The following is a 16,721-nucleotide window of genomic DNA, read 5'->3' as shown; positions in this document are numbered from 1 at the left end:
ACTTTTTCTTATAAGAAATCTTCTTTAATTGATTTTCATTAATAATTATCGAATTATTCGTATGTCGAATATCAACATCAATGAGCATTTAAATCTCAGACGATTATATTTCTTATCACTCAAGATACATACATGTATGTATACATATATATATATATATATATATATAGAATATAGAATATATAGTTAACAAACAAAGAAAATGTTTAAAACATTTGACGTCAGGATATTTAAACGTCGAGGAACTGTAAATCTTTTCTACGAGCAAATATACGACAAATACATATACATATTATTATTATGAAAAAGAGCGACGAGATTAATCAATTCTTAAACGTATGGATCACACAGAGCTCTTCCACCGACTTGCAACTTATAATTTCACGTTAAAGTATATTATGTAGAAGTTAATATTCTATAGGGATCTCCCATTTTATTGCTGTAACGATAGTTTCAAGGATAGTTGGAATTATTCTACTCGCTGATCAAATTATGCATTTAGTTCCACTTCTCTAGACAAGAACCATACGTTCATTGGTTCGGATTTTCCTTTCATAGTGACTGGACCTCTGTATTCCAATAGAAATTGAGGATCTTGATTCTCTGGCATGCACAAATACCTAAAATAACAAAAAATTTATATTAGTAAACAATATCAAATGAATTCTTCGAATTTTATTTCGTTTCTAATCAAAGATTTAAGTTTTCTCTATAAAATTAATCAGTTTTCATGATACGCAATTGAAAACGTAAAAATTGTTAGCAAATATAGCATAGGAGAGAATTTAACAGTGAAGCCCTTAAAATACTTTACGTAAGGCTTAAATGAATTAGCTCCCTTCTCGTACTTTCGTTCAGTTAACATGTAGTCGATTATTCAGAGGTCGACAATCATGAGAATGTTTCGTTACTTATACTATCAGACGTTTTAAATTTTTGTTGAAATCTTTCTTCTTCTTTTTTTTTTTTAACTATCGTGATAACGTTTATCGAGAAAATTGTTATCATCCTGGGAAGATGGAAGTGCTTATTGACTGTTACTTCGACAGATTGTTTGCCGAGTTGGAACGCAGTTGTCTCGCTTCGCGATACAAACGACGAGAACTCGTCGGATATTTTTCAGATGTCATAAACAGTTGTGCGGAAGGTAATATAACCTCTATAATATATTTCTAACTTCTTTAAAGTGAGTACGCTTGAAAAGCAATTGAGAGAATTGGAAACGACGACGGAGAAACTGGTGGTTTATTGGAGAGACATTTGTTACCTTCGCTTTTACCGATTGACCAAGTCAAGGAGTAATAGAGCGAAAAGTTAAGAACTATCAGGAAAAATAGTTCAATAATCGATAAGAGACAAGCTTAAATTTAATATTCCAAATAAATTTAATCCAAACGTGTTTATATAATCAAATTTCTTATCCGTACGAAAGTTATTCAAACGCAATAATCGATAATCTGCATTTTTTCAAACTTGTTTTGTTCATATTTTCGGCATGATTCTAGACGTAAAAAGATTACAAAATAACGATACCAAACGATAATAATATTTTAACATATTGTTTGAACTTTTGTTAACTCATCAATCACCTATTGCCTTCAGATATTAAATAAAAGTTTTATTTTTCGCACGAAACGATAGAGAGAGAGAAAAATGCTTATTTAATAAGTTTAATAATTACTTGTGTTTTTTACATTTTATTTATATGCGATTTTACATCACATCAAAGAACGATAAAAGAATCGAATAGAATAAACAATAATCATTTTCAATTATCGTAAATTTGAAGTCGTTCACATCCGATCTTATGAACGTCTATAATTTTTTCTCTTTTCGAATTGTAGAGAAATTGCTTTTAGGGATTTTATAAATATATAATATTAATGATTATTATGTCATTATTATAGTAATTCATATAGATTCTTCTGTTTGTATATTCAGCGGAGAAACTGGACAAGCAAGACGTCTGCGAGAGAATAGTAGAGTCTGCTCTACGTTATCACAACATTACCATGATGGAAAATGGTCAAGTTTGTTTATTAGGAAAATTTCATAATGTTCTTTATGTAGCAGCTAAACTTTGTTTCGATTGGAAGCTACGCAATAACGATATAGTTACTCGTTTGTTAAACGACATATTCTATTGCGAGAAGACATTTGAAAGAATTTTTGTTGGTGCTATATTTGGTATTAGAGTGACGCATTTTTTATCCGGTTGGAAAAGCGACTTTGAAGATCGGGAGGAAAATATCAATGCGTTGATATACTTTATGGATCATGCAGTTAAAGGCAAATTGGAATATCGTTGCGCGTCATCAACTATAAAGTCTCGTTTCATTGACGTTCCAATGGAATCTTATGGTCAAGTTGTTCCGCTCAGAGTTGCGATTCAACATGGTGCACCTGATATACTTATGATAATGTTGCGATATGGAGCTTCGATAGAATCGGACAAGCTGGCACCTTCACCGATAGAAATTCTCCTTGCTAAATTGAACGAATACGATGTTCCATCAGCTAAAGAAAAAAGGAACTTTCCGAAAGATTTAATAATATGTTTGAAATTACTTCTAAGAACTATACCTATGGCAAATGTAAAAACACCAACTCATATAGCTGCTCAGAGCGGAGTCTTTAGCGTTGCTATGTACGAACATTACCCTAATCTTGTGGAACAAAATCTTGTGCCACCGGAAAGAAGCGGATTATGTCCACCTGAATTAATGCATCTTTGTCGTTGTAGTATAAGAGAAATATTGTTTCGAAATTGGGCTCTTCCACACGGCATTCAAAAACTTCAAATACCCCAGACTTTGAGAAATTATTTGGATATAATGTGCGATTGATCGAAATTCATTTCATATTTCTTTCGTATAAATAAGGAAAAGGAAAAGAATCTATGGAAGTCGTTGATTACGGCGATGGCTCATTCGGAACGAGAAAAGAGATAGATAAATGTTTCCAGAGGTAGAAAGATTCTCCTTATCTGTTGATTGGTATTCATTAGGACCGATAAAGACAAGTTCTTTGTGAAAAGTATGGACGATCATGCGGCTCTATAGCCATTACGGTAAAACTGTACGATGAACTAAAGCTTTCTAATCTGCTGATCTCCCTAATACTTCGGGCTATTTTCTGGATTAAAGCGTCGTAATTAATTTAATACTGAGAGTCTTATTCGAATTACGGAATTGTGTTTATCTAACTTTGAACGAATTTAAAGCGCGTGTATCAGATTTAGAAAATTTGAGAAAAATCTTGTACATAATATACTCCTGAACGAAAATTATATGAAAAAGTTTGACTTAAAACGAATTAAAAGTAAAAAAAAAGATATTTATTATTGCAACACATAGGTATCTATAACTTTGAATAAAACAATTAACTCGAACTTGCTGGTAAATATTTTTCAACGCGCCATTAAGGTAATTCGGCACTTTTCGTAATTAGTTGTCCGTTATATATCGAAGAAAAACTTTCAAGTTTATTAGTCATTGATCGATGATAAAAGGAAACAGATGTAAGTTAAAGTAACTTGCGTCAAGCACACGGATAACGTGTAAATTACGAGAAAACTATCCGTAATATCGGCATAACCGACGATCTCGTAAATCATAGAGAATTTTCAACGCGACTAAACGCGAAGGGAAACGGCTTTCCCGTCAATAGTACGAGCTGATCGATAATTGCGCGTAATATTCCGACCTTACGACACGCGTGCACTCCTTCCTTTGGAAAATTCATACCTAAATATACGTAAATACCTATGTACGTATTAACGCAACTCAAAGCTGAGAACATTACGGAGAACGGTATGGCGAGTGTCGATGAAAGAGAGTTGAAAGAAAAAAAGAAAGCGGACGAATGAAGAAAAAAAAAAAAAAAAAAAAAACAGAAAAAATAATTGCCTCTTACCTCGGTGCGAACCGCCCAACACGATTTAATCGCTCGTTTCGTTCTCCCGCGTTTGCCTTCGAGTTCGCTATAGTCGCATATATCGTTTATGTGTGCACGTGTGTATGTATATATCTATCTACGACCATTTTAAAAGTCGATCGTATAACTTTCGATGGAAGTCGATGCCTTTTACTTTGCTTCTACGTATAATGCTGATAAAATCCGTTAGCTCGAACGAAGTTGAATTTCGAATGAAATTCCAAATTTTAAATCGTATTTCTTAAAATTCCAAATTTTCACCTACAATGCAACTACTTCTCGAGGAGAAAAGATCTACGGGATTAAACAAATGGAAAAATATATTTTGAAAGAGAAAATCTTTCGAGAAAATATTTTTATCTTCGTCGAACGAGATAATATTCGCAGATGATGGTCAATGACTCGGTGCAAGAAATTTTTATAATCTTTTTTAAAATGGCTCTCAACGAATTTTCAGAAGATTTTGCTGAAGCGCAACGTATTATTCAAACAATGAATTTCTAATCGTTTAGCCTACGACGATAGATCCTCTATTCTATTATTGTTCTTCCCACTAACATAATGCAAAACTTTCGAAATGTGTGGTCATGATTGTAGTGTGAAGTGTTCTTCGATTAATAATCTTTTAACAATGTTACCGATTATTGTATAGTACTAATACTTGTAACAGATTTCTATGAAATCAAAGAACAATACATCTAATTCTTTTATACCACGAATAACGGACTTTTTCATGATTGAATGACCATGTGAAAATAAGAAATAAGATACCACGTTAATAAACAATAAAAATTCTATGAATTGTATTTATAAAAAGTAATAATACTTTTACCTGTAAGCATTCTCCGAAACGTTTATTTTACCAGGTTCTCCGGTAGTTTCCGTCCGACTTGTAAGATTGACAGTATTTCCGAACAAACAATATCGTGGCATACGATGTCCAATAACACCAGTTACAACTTCGCCGCTGTGTATACCGATGGTGATTTTCTACGAACAATTTCATTACAAACAATACGCTATCATTTTTCGATATAACGATCAAATCCATTCACATTTTCAATAAGTTTTTCGAACATTGAGATATTGTATTATATTACGTATGTCCAAAAAATTAGAAATATACATTTTATTGCTTATTTGTGCTATTATTATTTTCTTGTATAAAAGAGTAAAAAGAAAAAGAAATACCAACCACAGGTTCTCCATCGATTTGTACCTCATCTGCGGCAAGATCCATCATATCGAGTGCAAGTCGTGCTATACATCGTGCATGACAACGACACGGTTCCGGTAATCCGCTCACAGCCATATATTTGTCGCCCACTGTTTCAACCTGAATTATAGATTTTATTTCGAATAAATTAACGTTGTTGTTAATTTGTTTATTACATCTACAATTTCTTTGATTTTCATGAAGCAATTCTGCAAATAATCATGAAATAAAGTTTCTTCCAACGTTATTCGAAAATTTCGATTACAAATTGAAAACTTGTAATTGCTCACAGAGAAAAAAATCAAATACTATTACTACAAGTTTATAACTCGTAGCTGATTAAAGAAATTATTGAACCTTGTAAACGTTGGGATTTTTCTTGGGATCCGTAAGGACGTCGAAAGCAGTATACAGTTGATTGAGCATGTTAACAATCTTCATAGCACCACTAGAATCAGTATGAGCCGCACAATAAGCTCCAAAACCAACGATTCCCGAGAAGAGAAGTGTTACGCAATCATATTTTTTTGCAGGTACTGGCCTCGAATGTCGAAGTTCATTCGCCACGGAAATCGGTAATACAGAATATAATAACCTATAAATTATAAGAGATTTTTTGTATATTTTACCGACAAAAGTTTCAATGAGTATAATAAAAATAATAATTTTTTAATAATAAAAAGTAAAAAACTACTTATTCTATCAATTATAATTGGTCTGTTATTAATGTAATTTTCATTTTTATAGATACGACTTATTCCAAAACGTGATATTGCAATGTAATCAAAATGAACGATATTTCCGTCAAAATAAGGAAAGAGATAGAAAACAAATAGAAATAGAGAAAAAGAAAAGTAATTTTCCGAGGAAGAACATTTTATAACACGATAAGAGTTGATTATAGGTGATTTTCATTCAAGGTAAATAGATGAACGAGGCCGATAGGGATCCCTTTATCAGGAAGTTCCGGCCCAAACAGAAATCCTTACCTGTCGGTTTTCTGCTTCTCACCGTCGAGTTCGCGATACGTCTGCTGCAGCTTATCGGTGAGTAATTCCAAGTTTCTTGTCAACTTATAATCCGCTTCGAATTGTTCCGACATCAAGACGAGGTCCCTCGTTGCATCGTGTAATGGTACATCGCTTAGGTACAGACCACGTCTACATGACATCAATCAAAAATAAATATATTTATCTAATCTTTTTCAAATTTTTTTCTTGATAATTTTCTTTTATCTCGTATTTTACTATAGATATATTTTTTTTATTTACAAATAAATATTTTTACGAATGTATAATAAAAAATACGATTGACGATGGTCACTTGATATTTTTCCATATAAGAAATTCATTAAATACAGAAATATATGACTTTAAATTTGTTATTTTTTCCTCTTTCCATCTTATTCTTTCCTACTTTAAATGACATAGAAAAGAAGTCCTCTAAAAAGTACAAAAGTTACATATGTTGTATGTATATGTAGATACGTATGCGTAACCAGTTGCGATTCGAAGAGAAAGAAGAATGAGCACAGGTATAATGTCCTTAGGAAAGTAGAAAGTTTTTACTTCTTGAGTAGGATAAAAGTTAAATTCGACTTGGGAGGGGGCAAAACTACTTGCTAAATCATGCTTCTTCCTTCATAGAAATAGACTGTATTAAGTTTGAAAAGAACTTAAATAGGTAATAAGCTGACAAACAAGTCGAAGAGTATCATGCAATTGTGATATTCTGATGTAATCGGCAAAGATTTACAATCTAGCTATATATCCATTATTTGTATATTCTTTATAATCTATTACCTCGTAAGGTCGTCAAGATTCATGACACTTGGATAAGAGAGGAAAATCGTCAGATCGCTCTCAGGTATGTACAACATTTGACCCTTTAACAAAAAAGGAGAATATTTCGTCACGAAATAAAGCGAGAAATGTAAATTTCTCGAGTGGCTAGTAATTCATTCAACGATCAAGCTTCTTTGCGCGAATGCAAATGTAATTTGTGTTTTAAATGACTATTATCTTTTTAGGGGAAAAAACAAAAGAAAGAAAATCCAATCACTTGGTGTAATGGATACCGAGAAAATGACTTCATAAAAAAAAGACAAGTCAAGTCGAGTCGAATTTATACTCAACTCGTTAAGTGATCTTAAGCCATACAAATTTCACTTACTTTTTCTACTATCAAAATTAACCATATTCTGAAGTGATATTGATTTTTATAAATTAGTTGTAATCGTTTTACTAACCTTAAGACGTAGATACGCGTACTCTTCCGAGGATGCAACTCGCATCATTCCCTTTTTAGTCCTCAACACGTAGACAGTGTTTATGTGTGACAGTATGTTTTCAAATGTTAATTCCAAATGCGGCCTGACCTAGGAAGTCGACGACATTATGCAGCCTTGTTTTGCGAGAATTTATTTATCGGGTGCGGAAGTAATGTGCCAGAATTCATAATGCAGTTCGCTGGAATATAATTGACCATCAAAACTCTTTTCGCATGGAGTAGAAATGTCCTGTATAGACTAATTGTGAATATAAAATTGGATAGATATTTATGTGTATCTATATCTATAGAAAATTTTTATAACTTAAACATTTTCTGACATCTCTACTTGAATCTTAAAGTATATATTTGTTTATAGAACGCATCTTATTTCGGTAAAAAAATTATTATAGAATATAGACGAGTAAATATAAGAGAGAACATATGACAAATATTTGATTTTCTCCGTTCCAAGTAATGTATTGAAATAAGATGAAAATAAAATTTAAAATATCGAGTATTTATATCGTATTTATGTCTATAGGCAATATATAGTAACGAACTGATCCTAATACGTAAACGTAATAACGTAACCAGACTGGACACAATGTTCGTGTCACATCTCTAACTGAATTCGAAAGATGTATGATAGTGTGAGCATGAATATGGATGAATTATAGGAGCGAGAGGTTTGGCAACGAGGAATACACGACGCAATTATGTTAGCTCGTTACTTGGTAACAATTAAGATCGAGTTTCGAAAATTAGCCAAGGAAATTAAGCGAGTAAAAGCAAATTAATTATAAATTAATATCATAAGGTAATATTTCAAATAAACCGTCTACGGACGCGATACAATCTCAATTTTGAAATATGATTTTCATACCAATGTTTTAATTCAATATTTAATGACGAGCAAAATTATGTGAATAAAAAATCGTTTAACAAAAATCGAAATTGCAAATCTTTTATTCGATGCAAATATGAATTTTTTACTTACGGCAAAGAGTATGTCGGTTAATTTGCAATTACCACTGCAAACCTGTGGTAAAATACGAGTGATGGTGTAGCCTGTTTGCACTATCGTGAGATCCCGGTCGAACATGATATGGAAAGGAAACACTCTGCAAAACGTAGTGGGGCTCACCTTTGGTTCTATGACAACCAATCAAAAATTTGTATATATCCTGCATTTAAAATATTTAAAATGTGTGGGCAAAAATATATCTGCATATGCATATTCAAGTAAAATTTAATAAGCTCTTTGATGTTTTATTTAGCGTGGAAAAAATAAAAATTCAGTCTGAAGAATCGATTTAATAAAAGCGAGCTGATGATTTGAACGAATTTCATAACGTCACGTTTTATATAGTCGCGAGCCAGAGAGTCCCATTAATTCTAACGATAAATCGATTTTCTAATTTAATAGGAATTTTGCATTCCGCATATAGGAAATATATGTTCGAAAGAAATTTATCTTACTCACCAGCAGACAACATTTCATGTTCAACGATCATAGAATTGGAAACGACACCAGGTCCCGATGTATTGGTTATCAAGAATTGCACGTGATCACATTCATTTTTCGTCTTTAGGATCTTCATATCCACATCTGTCCCGTGAAGCTTTTTCGCCACGGTCTGCGGAATAGAAAATTCTATATTTATGTTCTTTTTCCATCGCAAAACATGTTATATTACATACATATATTTTCTGTAATATTTTTAACGATGGTTTTGGCGAGTGTTCAAATCTTCAACGTCTATAAAATACCTACATTCCCTCGATTAAAAAAAAAAGAACAAGCAGAGTTATTCTACATTTCTATATGAAATTGAGAATATTTGATTAGATATTTTCAGGAAACATGACATAACATTATGCATCAATATAATACTCTATAGGCGGATGGAAAGACGTATTACGTAACAAAAAAATTGTCTCGTCTAACATAATATGAAATTCTATAATATTTCGTATAAAAAATGAGTAGATATAATATAATAGTAGATATATGAATATACCTTAACAATTCCAATAACAATGTGTTCCAAACCCGGTCGATCCGAGTAATAGTGCAATACCAAAGCACCATCTTCTGGTCTTTCTGTACATCGAAAAGATGGTGCCCTCATTCCAGGATACAAAGTACCCAAATGATCGTGAAGAGCATCTAGATTCTAAAATAACAAAAACGCTTATCTTCGAAATACGTGTTCTCGTATTTATAATAACTCATTTAAACTAATTCAATATTTGATATATTTTATATAATAGACATTATTCACAATTTGAAATAATAATTAACAAGGATATTTAATCCTATTGGTTATAGTAATATAAAGAAAGAAAAGATTCAAAGAAATGATTCTATGACATACTATTAGCAAGGTAGAAAAATGTCTAAAGTCGTTTTTCTGAAAAGAACGGATCATGGAAATGATTGAGCACGACATTTTTGAAACAGTATAAAAGATGAGAGGAAAATAAGATTTTTCAAACATTATGACAAGAACGTAGAGTACTAAAACGTGAAACCGCGTGTGATAACAGCTGGAAATAAAAAATCCGAGCGAGCAGAAGCTTCTTAATGGGTTTCACCTGTTTTCTTATCTTATATTATCTCTTTTTCTTCCTTTTTCTCTCCCTTTTTTTTACTCTAAAACGTTTGTTTAGTCTAAAAAAATTGCTTGCCTGACTCGACTCGTTTATCCAAATAGAATCTTTTTTCTAAATCTTCCCCCTTGACCGATGTGTCTCTAATACTTGCAAGAACAATGGATGACTTGTCCTAACGAAGAACCGGTTAGACGAGAAGTATCAAGACGAATTATGACATATCATCGTTATCACGAATACATCAAAAATATGAGAATCATGTCAATGGAATTAATTTTTAAAAATACATACACTTTGAAAAGAAACAAAATTTATGATCTCTCAAAACCAACTCTATCTCTCTCTCTCTCTCTCTCTCTAAATTTTATTATAATTTATTATTAATTTAGAAAATCGTCAATTTTTGAGAATTAATTTACCTGCAAGAAGTCTCTGGGTGTTGCCCCTAGAACTTGAAGGATTTTGTCATATCCAGAATCCTGACAGAAGTCGAAGAACATTCGACCGAAAAGTTCCAATATATCATTTGCAGGAATGTCTGAGAAATGAAATAAACTTAGTGACTATAGAACTTGTTTACAGCTGCAACAGATTATTACAGTTAAACTCCCATACACATTTCTGTTTCATGAATTGGTTCATTATTATATAAGGCATGTATTTGGTTTAATTATTTATACGGTGACATCATTATTATTAATATAGTTAATTATTACATATTTGCATGACTAATTATGGGATGGTAATATACCATACTACATCAAACATTACGTATATTATTGTGTATAAATAATATATAATTCTGTTTGTTCCCATTCTCCGCAATTTTTTGATTTGAATAATAAATTTGAATAATTGAACAATATCAAATAGATATCTGTATATAAAATACTTTAATTAAAATAGAATCACAGGTGATTGAAAAATATTGATATATCTGTTAAACACGATTATAAATATTGATCATGTTAAAAAAATAATATACATACTCAATCGATTGACAGCCGCTCCTATAAGATTATAAGTAATTTCATCGTCATAAATTTGTCGTACTAGAAATTGTCCATCCATATTAATGGCAGCATCTTTCCTGGAGCAATAAAAATGTGGGAATTTAATTTGCTCATATAAGCATACCTATGAGAGCAATTAAACGTAGAGGAAGATTAACAATGACATATATAAGCAATAAAATATAAGAGATAGGTTGTAAAACGTGCAAACAAGATAGTATTTAGCAATTATATTCACGTTTAAATAAACTATGAAAAGTAAACGAATTACAAGAGGCAATAACAACTATTCATGAGCCCTCTAGTAAATAATAAAGAAAGCATGATGTAGAGCGCTAGGAATATTAAGTTCGTTTAAAATAAAATTTTATTCCTTTTGCATCGATAAATATGTACCAACATTTATGTATGTTTCATTTTATTTTAACTGTTTATTGTACATTTTCTAGCAAAGCCAAATATTTTAATAATCTAAACCCTCTTATTTAAATACATATTTTTTCTATTTATTTGTTTAATATAATTCTATTTCTTTGATGTAATTTAATTTTAAATATTATTTTCAAAAGCTTTACATAATTTTATAAAATCTATATAATTAATTGAATTCTTTACTTGGATACCAATTAAAACAAGTAAAAACTTTATAAGAAAATATGAACTTTGATATTTAATCGTAAATTCGATAAAAACAATGTTTAAATGAAATATAATCAAATTATAATATTCGAAGTAAAGAAGAAGTTCGAAATAAAGACGTGCAATTTACAAACACGATGCCATTGCCGAGAGAGCAACCGTGAAACCTCATTTAGGCTGAGTAAAGTGACCCTCTTATATGAGCCTCTAAGTGCCTTCGTAGCATTTCAGTTTCAGGGTAACTTCTATTTTCAGTACAATGGCGAAACACAGGGTACGTGAAAATTGTTGTCGCCCTACGTAACAATTCCTTCCAATTAAAACTAAATCAAGTCTTATTAAGATTTCTTCAAAACTAGAACACTTCTTGAAAATATCAATCGATATAATGATAATAACTATATTTATGTCAACCTTCATTATAATAAAATTACTAATTAGATATTATTATTTAATCTTCCAGTTGTCTAGTCCCAATTAAATCATTAATTAATTCTTAACATAGAAAATATACAAGAGATAAATTTGCTCGTTTATTATTATTATAGCAAACTATTCCAACACGTCCTAAAGCTATCGAAACATATACATGCTAATTTGATTCTATAATAATGTTATGAATTAATATTATTTCTATTACTAAGAAAATATAATACATGTTTTCATTGTTTTTTCATAAGATTGTTTTATTATGAGATTCATCGTAGATATTATTGTAATTATGGAAATAGAATTAATAGTTATTTAATAAAGATAGGAAAACAATATTTTACTTGAAGCTATCTTAAAATGATATTCCACTTTCGGTAAATATAAAAAAACTTCATTGACATTTTAACTTTCTCGAAGATATTTTGATATTTTGAAGTAGTCTATAATTACAAGAGTATACAGCAAGTCTGATTAAAGATTCTCTCAATGGAATAATTTCATTAAAATAATTAAAAGCGCTTCAAATAATCATAGTAAATAAAATTAGAAAGTGATCTATAATAAAAGGATATTTTCTCGTAAAATTTACAATTACCTTTACTCGTTAAATTTCTTTTTCTTTATTTTACTGTTTTTAATCAACCCTTTGTAGAAATTGAATAGTTCAGCTAAAGCGTTTAAAATAAAATACCCCGTAATCCCTCGTACAGACTCGACAGTCGTAGGTGGATAACCAGATGGAGTAAACGATGGGATTTTCTGTTGAGACGTATAAAAAAGTAAAAGTATCGACGAGAGATTTCGAGAATAATGGCATCGTCTTTCGTTTGAAGAAAAACGAGACAAACGAACGAGCTTTTAGGCAATGTGCTAAGAGTTGAAAGGTTTCGTGTAATGCAATCTTTCGTTCATTTGGTTGTAATTCGAACTTTAACGACTGCATTTGCTCTTTCTTAAGAACGCTTTATGCTCAGAAAAATAAATTGCATTTTATACGTATTAACTTAAAAGGTAATATCACAAACAATCTCTATACTCCTTTATTAAACTTTATAAAAGATAAAAAACAAACTTTATTAAATGATGTTTTACCTTTTGCAAACAAAATTTCGAATTTTAATGAATTTAACGGAAATTTAACGGTTTTAGTAGCAAAACAAACATACTTTAAGAAAATTATATTACAGTTAAGAAAAGTAATGGATATGATTGTAAAAAAAAGACACAAGTGTTATTTACATTCAAGGATTGAAGCTCATCAAATACAAAGAATCATAATATTGGATACAATAAGTACTCGAAACAATAAAGACTACCGTGAAAAAGCTTAAGTTATTCTTTTCAAGTTGATATCATTGTGTTTAAAAAGATATTATATAAAATTAATATTGTTTATTCATTTTATTACGATATTTGAAACTTCAACAATTAAATGTAATAAACAACCTAGCCAGTTTCTTTATATGCAATGACCTAATATTGTATATTGATAAAAACTTTAATTCATAATTTTGGTATTAAATAGACTAGAGAAACAACAATTTACTGCGCAAGCATGAAGAGTGTTGAGTGTGTGCAAGTGATAAGAATATTAATACGATACAAAAGAGCTAATTTACAGTGTCATTTACTTACCTGTATAACCTACGTCTTCCTTTTCTTTTTCTTCGAAAAAATTTAAAAAAAACTTCCATAATTTTATTTGCATTTATATGAATATTCCGACGATATTGTATAACATTAAAATTTTACACACGTCAATATTTTTTTCGTTTTATATTAATATTCCGACTATGTTATATAACGTTCTCATTTTATAAACATTAAATGAATCGAATATTTTGTTGAAACTATTTCAATATAAAAAGAAGTATATTATAATACATAATTACAATTAGAATATAGAAATTTCATTTATAAGGTGATTTCTTCTTAAAGTTTCCTTTATTTTACTTTAAATCTAAATAGCTCCTAGATAATCAATTTAAGCACTGAGTTCGCTTAACCAGTAATGATTTCTACAAGTTCTATATACATTGTTCATTAAGTGAAAGTGGTAGAAAAAAAAGATCAACAGATCCGTTCGAGCGAAGCTAGAAAAGGCAAATTGAAAGAAAAATCGTCTTCGTGGCTTTTATGAAATTACGAAAGAAAACGAGGTGCATCGATCTTACCGATAAACGACATTGATAGTTGAAAAGCACGTGGTCGGAACAAGAAGGAATACATTCGATCTATCCAGGACGTGCTGTGAAAACGAAGAAAAACGAGAATCGAACGAGCTTGCTACGTGTCTAAAAAGGTGAAGAGAGGATAAACGTGATACATGTAAACAAGCGATAAAGGTAAATACTAAAATCATCTCATGCAGAATAAATTTCCATTTGATGCCGAAAACAACGATATCTCAATTAGCTCTTCTGGATATTTTCTTTTTTGTATTTTGTTACATTTTACCTACTTTATTTCATCCCACGTCTCGCTGCCAAAGTTCTTCACAACGAGGAGCTCGAGAGCGTAATTCACGAAACCGTACTGCACATATAAAAAAAAAGCATAAAAGAGATAAGAAAAAAAAAGAAAAAAGAAAAAAGAGAATTCGATTAAAAACGGAGGGAAAAATATGAAAATCACTGAGGGATGATCGTTTGAAACGCTCTACTCGAGGGATGTAATTAAATGAACAAAGCTAAACCTGAGTTGTCACATGCGACACAGTTTTCATGAGTGATTCGAGTCAACGTTAAAGTCGTCCTAAGCTATATCCTCTTTTTATTTCTTTCTTTTTCTTTCATTTAAAGTTCGTTAAAAATAATTTTCCTTCTCCGTGTCTCCCTCTCCCTTTTCCCTCTCCATCTTTCTCACCGCTCGACCTCTCGCCCCTTTCCCGCCCCCTCTTCCCTCCCACCACCTATTCACGACGCGTTAAACGAGTGTTCGAGATATCGAAAGAAGATCGGAACGGTGATCGGGAAGAGTTGACAAATCGATCTTTGTTCCGAGAACGTACCATGTCTTCGGTTGACTCTGCGATCTAGCTGACTGGAAGCGACGAAATAATCTCTCACTCTTTACGTATCATTCCATTCTAATTGGCATAGGGTGCCGTGTTTACCTCGTGCACACGAGTCGCGTACTGGAAGACGCACGACTGTACTCCCCGAGACGATAAGTATCGATTTTCTTGCTGGTACGTGCGCCACCTGGTGTTCATGCCTCTGTAACATTGCTCCCTCTTCTTTCCTTCTCACCACCCACCTCTCTTTCTCTCTTCGTTTCTCTCTTTCACCCTCCTACCACATATTCTATCCAACACACCCTCAAAACCACCAACGGCCGGTATTCTTCTTCGATTCGTAGACCAATGCTACCACTGACAAAGACGATGAGAAAGACGATGACATGACCTGGAATCAACAAGACTCGATATATCCTCTTTTACTCTTTCCTATTTATTTATTTCTTTCCTTTTTCCCTTTTATTCTCATTCTTTTTACCATTTTATTCCTTTTCTCTTACGTACGTACTACTTCGATTACTTACCTCTAATACCACTTCTAATCACCTTTCTCTCGTTTTATCCTTCTTCATTCCTTCCTTTTTTCCTATCTCATTTTAGACAATTGAATTCTTTCTTACTTGGTACCAGTGAATTCCGTTTGAATCACTCTGAAAAGATGTCACGAGTTTGACGTGATTCCGTTGAAACGTTGCCTCCCTTGCGTTCTAGCTTGGTTGGATTTACTTTGAACTCTACCAAATCTTGAGGTCCGGTGATTTAATGAATTAAAAGAGGAGAGAATATTTCCTTCTTGGTTTATTCGAACGAAAACGCAATTCAGTTTTAACTTTTATTAACATTGCTGAAAGTTGAAAGTTTACTTTGCCTCAGGAAAGGATAAATAAATAAATAAAAGTAATAGAGAAGAAAAAGACGGAAGAAAATAAAAGCATTTGGAAATTCTTCGACCGAGATAATACCAGGTTCTAACTTTTTATATTCCTTAATCTTTATGATAAACTCAAACAATCGTTTATCTTTGAAGAGAATTGTTGACTGCACCTTTCCAAAGTTTAATTATCCTATAACATTATTTAAAGGATATCGATGATGCACGTTTAGTCGACACACTAGTTATTATAGATTCAAAGCAGCTTTACAATTTGACGTATCTTCGATATACGAGAAACAACTGAGGACGCCCTTCACGTTTTCTCTATGGTAGACCTAACGTACTCATTTTATCCAAATTTTGAATTATTTACCAACCCTATCAGATATTCGAAGTAAGTCCAAAGGGAAATGATATACCGCAATCTAAAAATAAAAAATGTATTTTCTCGGAATTATGATTTTTCTAATTTAATATTGATAACTGTCGAGTTTGTCGCGTGAATGAAAATATCAATTTTTAATTTCAAGATTATAAATATTGCATAGGCAATTATATACATCTATTTGATCTTCGTTAACGATGTCACATTACAAAATTCAACAAAAGTTTAATGTTATTTTGAAAAAAAAAAATATGTTCAAATATTTTATTTAATTTTAAAGAATATTCAAATTTTGATCTCTTACTATAACCGCGTACATT

At 31.4% G+C, this 16,721-nt stretch overlaps 2 protein-coding genes across 4 annotated transcripts; one reads left to right on the top strand and one right to left on the bottom strand.

Moving 5' to 3' along the window:
• Positions 1 to 411: 411 nt before the first annotated feature.
• LOC106785246 (guanylate cyclase soluble subunit beta-1) lies at positions 412 to 15,975 on the bottom strand. 3 transcript variants are annotated; one of them, XM_014745533.1, is made up of 15 exons: positions 15,667 to 15,975; positions 15,239 to 15,530; positions 14,585 to 14,658; positions 11,029 to 11,129; positions 10,459 to 10,577; positions 9,445 to 9,600; positions 8,907 to 9,060; positions 8,421 to 8,575; positions 7,401 to 7,529; positions 6,955 to 7,037; positions 6,142 to 6,312; positions 5,510 to 5,747; positions 5,132 to 5,272; positions 4,769 to 4,926; positions 412 to 620 (listed from the first exon to the last, which is right to left on the bottom strand). In XM_014745533.1, exons 2-15 carry the CDS (start codon positions 15,335 to 15,337, stop codon positions 491 to 493), a joined length of 1,908 nt encoding a protein of 635 aa, XP_014601019.1. In that variant the 5' UTR covers positions 15,338 to 15,530; positions 15,667 to 15,975; the 3' UTR covers positions 412 to 490. The 3 variants fall into 3 exon arrangements, with proteins under 3 accessions (XP_014601019.1, XP_014601038.1, XP_014601029.1); XM_014745552.1 differs by lacking the exon at positions 15,667 to 15,975 and having other exon boundaries at positions 15,134 to 15,323; XM_014745543.1 differs by lacking the exons at positions 15,239 to 15,530; positions 15,667 to 15,975 and adding an exon at positions 14,819 to 14,863.
• On the top strand, positions 687 to 4,759 carry LOC106785260. The gene is made up of 2 exons (XM_014745564.1): positions 687 to 1,147; positions 1,942 to 4,759. Exons 1-2 carry the CDS (start codon positions 1,018 to 1,020, stop codon positions 2,844 to 2,846), a joined length of 1,035 nt encoding a protein of 344 aa, XP_014601050.1. The 5' UTR covers positions 687 to 1,017; the 3' UTR covers positions 2,847 to 4,759.
• Positions 15,976 to 16,721: the final 746 nt, after the last annotated feature.

The sequence above is a fragment of the Polistes canadensis genome, unplaced genomic scaffold (genome assembly GCF_001313835.1).
Source record: "Polistes canadensis isolate GaletaPanama2010 unplaced genomic scaffold, ASM131383v1 scaffold_2, whole genome shotgun sequence".
In the NCBI taxonomy this organism is placed as follows: domain Eukaryota; kingdom Metazoa; phylum Arthropoda; class Insecta; order Hymenoptera; family Vespidae; genus Polistes; species Polistes canadensis.
This window is presented reverse-complemented; position numbering and strand designations above follow the sequence as displayed.

Excerpts from the sequence above, each read along its gene's own strand:
- LOC106785260 (XM_014745564.1), top strand. The coding sequence starts at position 1,018 with ATGGAAGTGCTTATTGACTGTTACTTCGACAGATTGTTTGCCGAGTTG. Across the intron at positions 1,148-1,941 it reads CATAAACAGTTGTGCGGAAG|CGGAGAAACTGGACAAGCAA; the intron begins GTAATATAACCT and ends TTGTATATTCAG.
- LOC106785246 (XM_014745533.1), bottom strand. The coding sequence starts at position 15,337 with ATGAACACCAGGTGGCGCACGTACCAGCAAGAAAATCGATACTTATCG. Across the intron at positions 10,578-11,028 it reads AGCGGCTGTCAATCGATTGA|ACATTCCTGCAAATGATATA; the intron begins GTATGTATATTA and ends TTCATTTCTCAG. Across the intron at positions 9,601-10,458 it reads CACCCAGAGACTTCTTGCAG|AATCTAGATGCTCTTCACGA; the intron begins GTAAATTAATTC and ends TTGTTATTTTAG.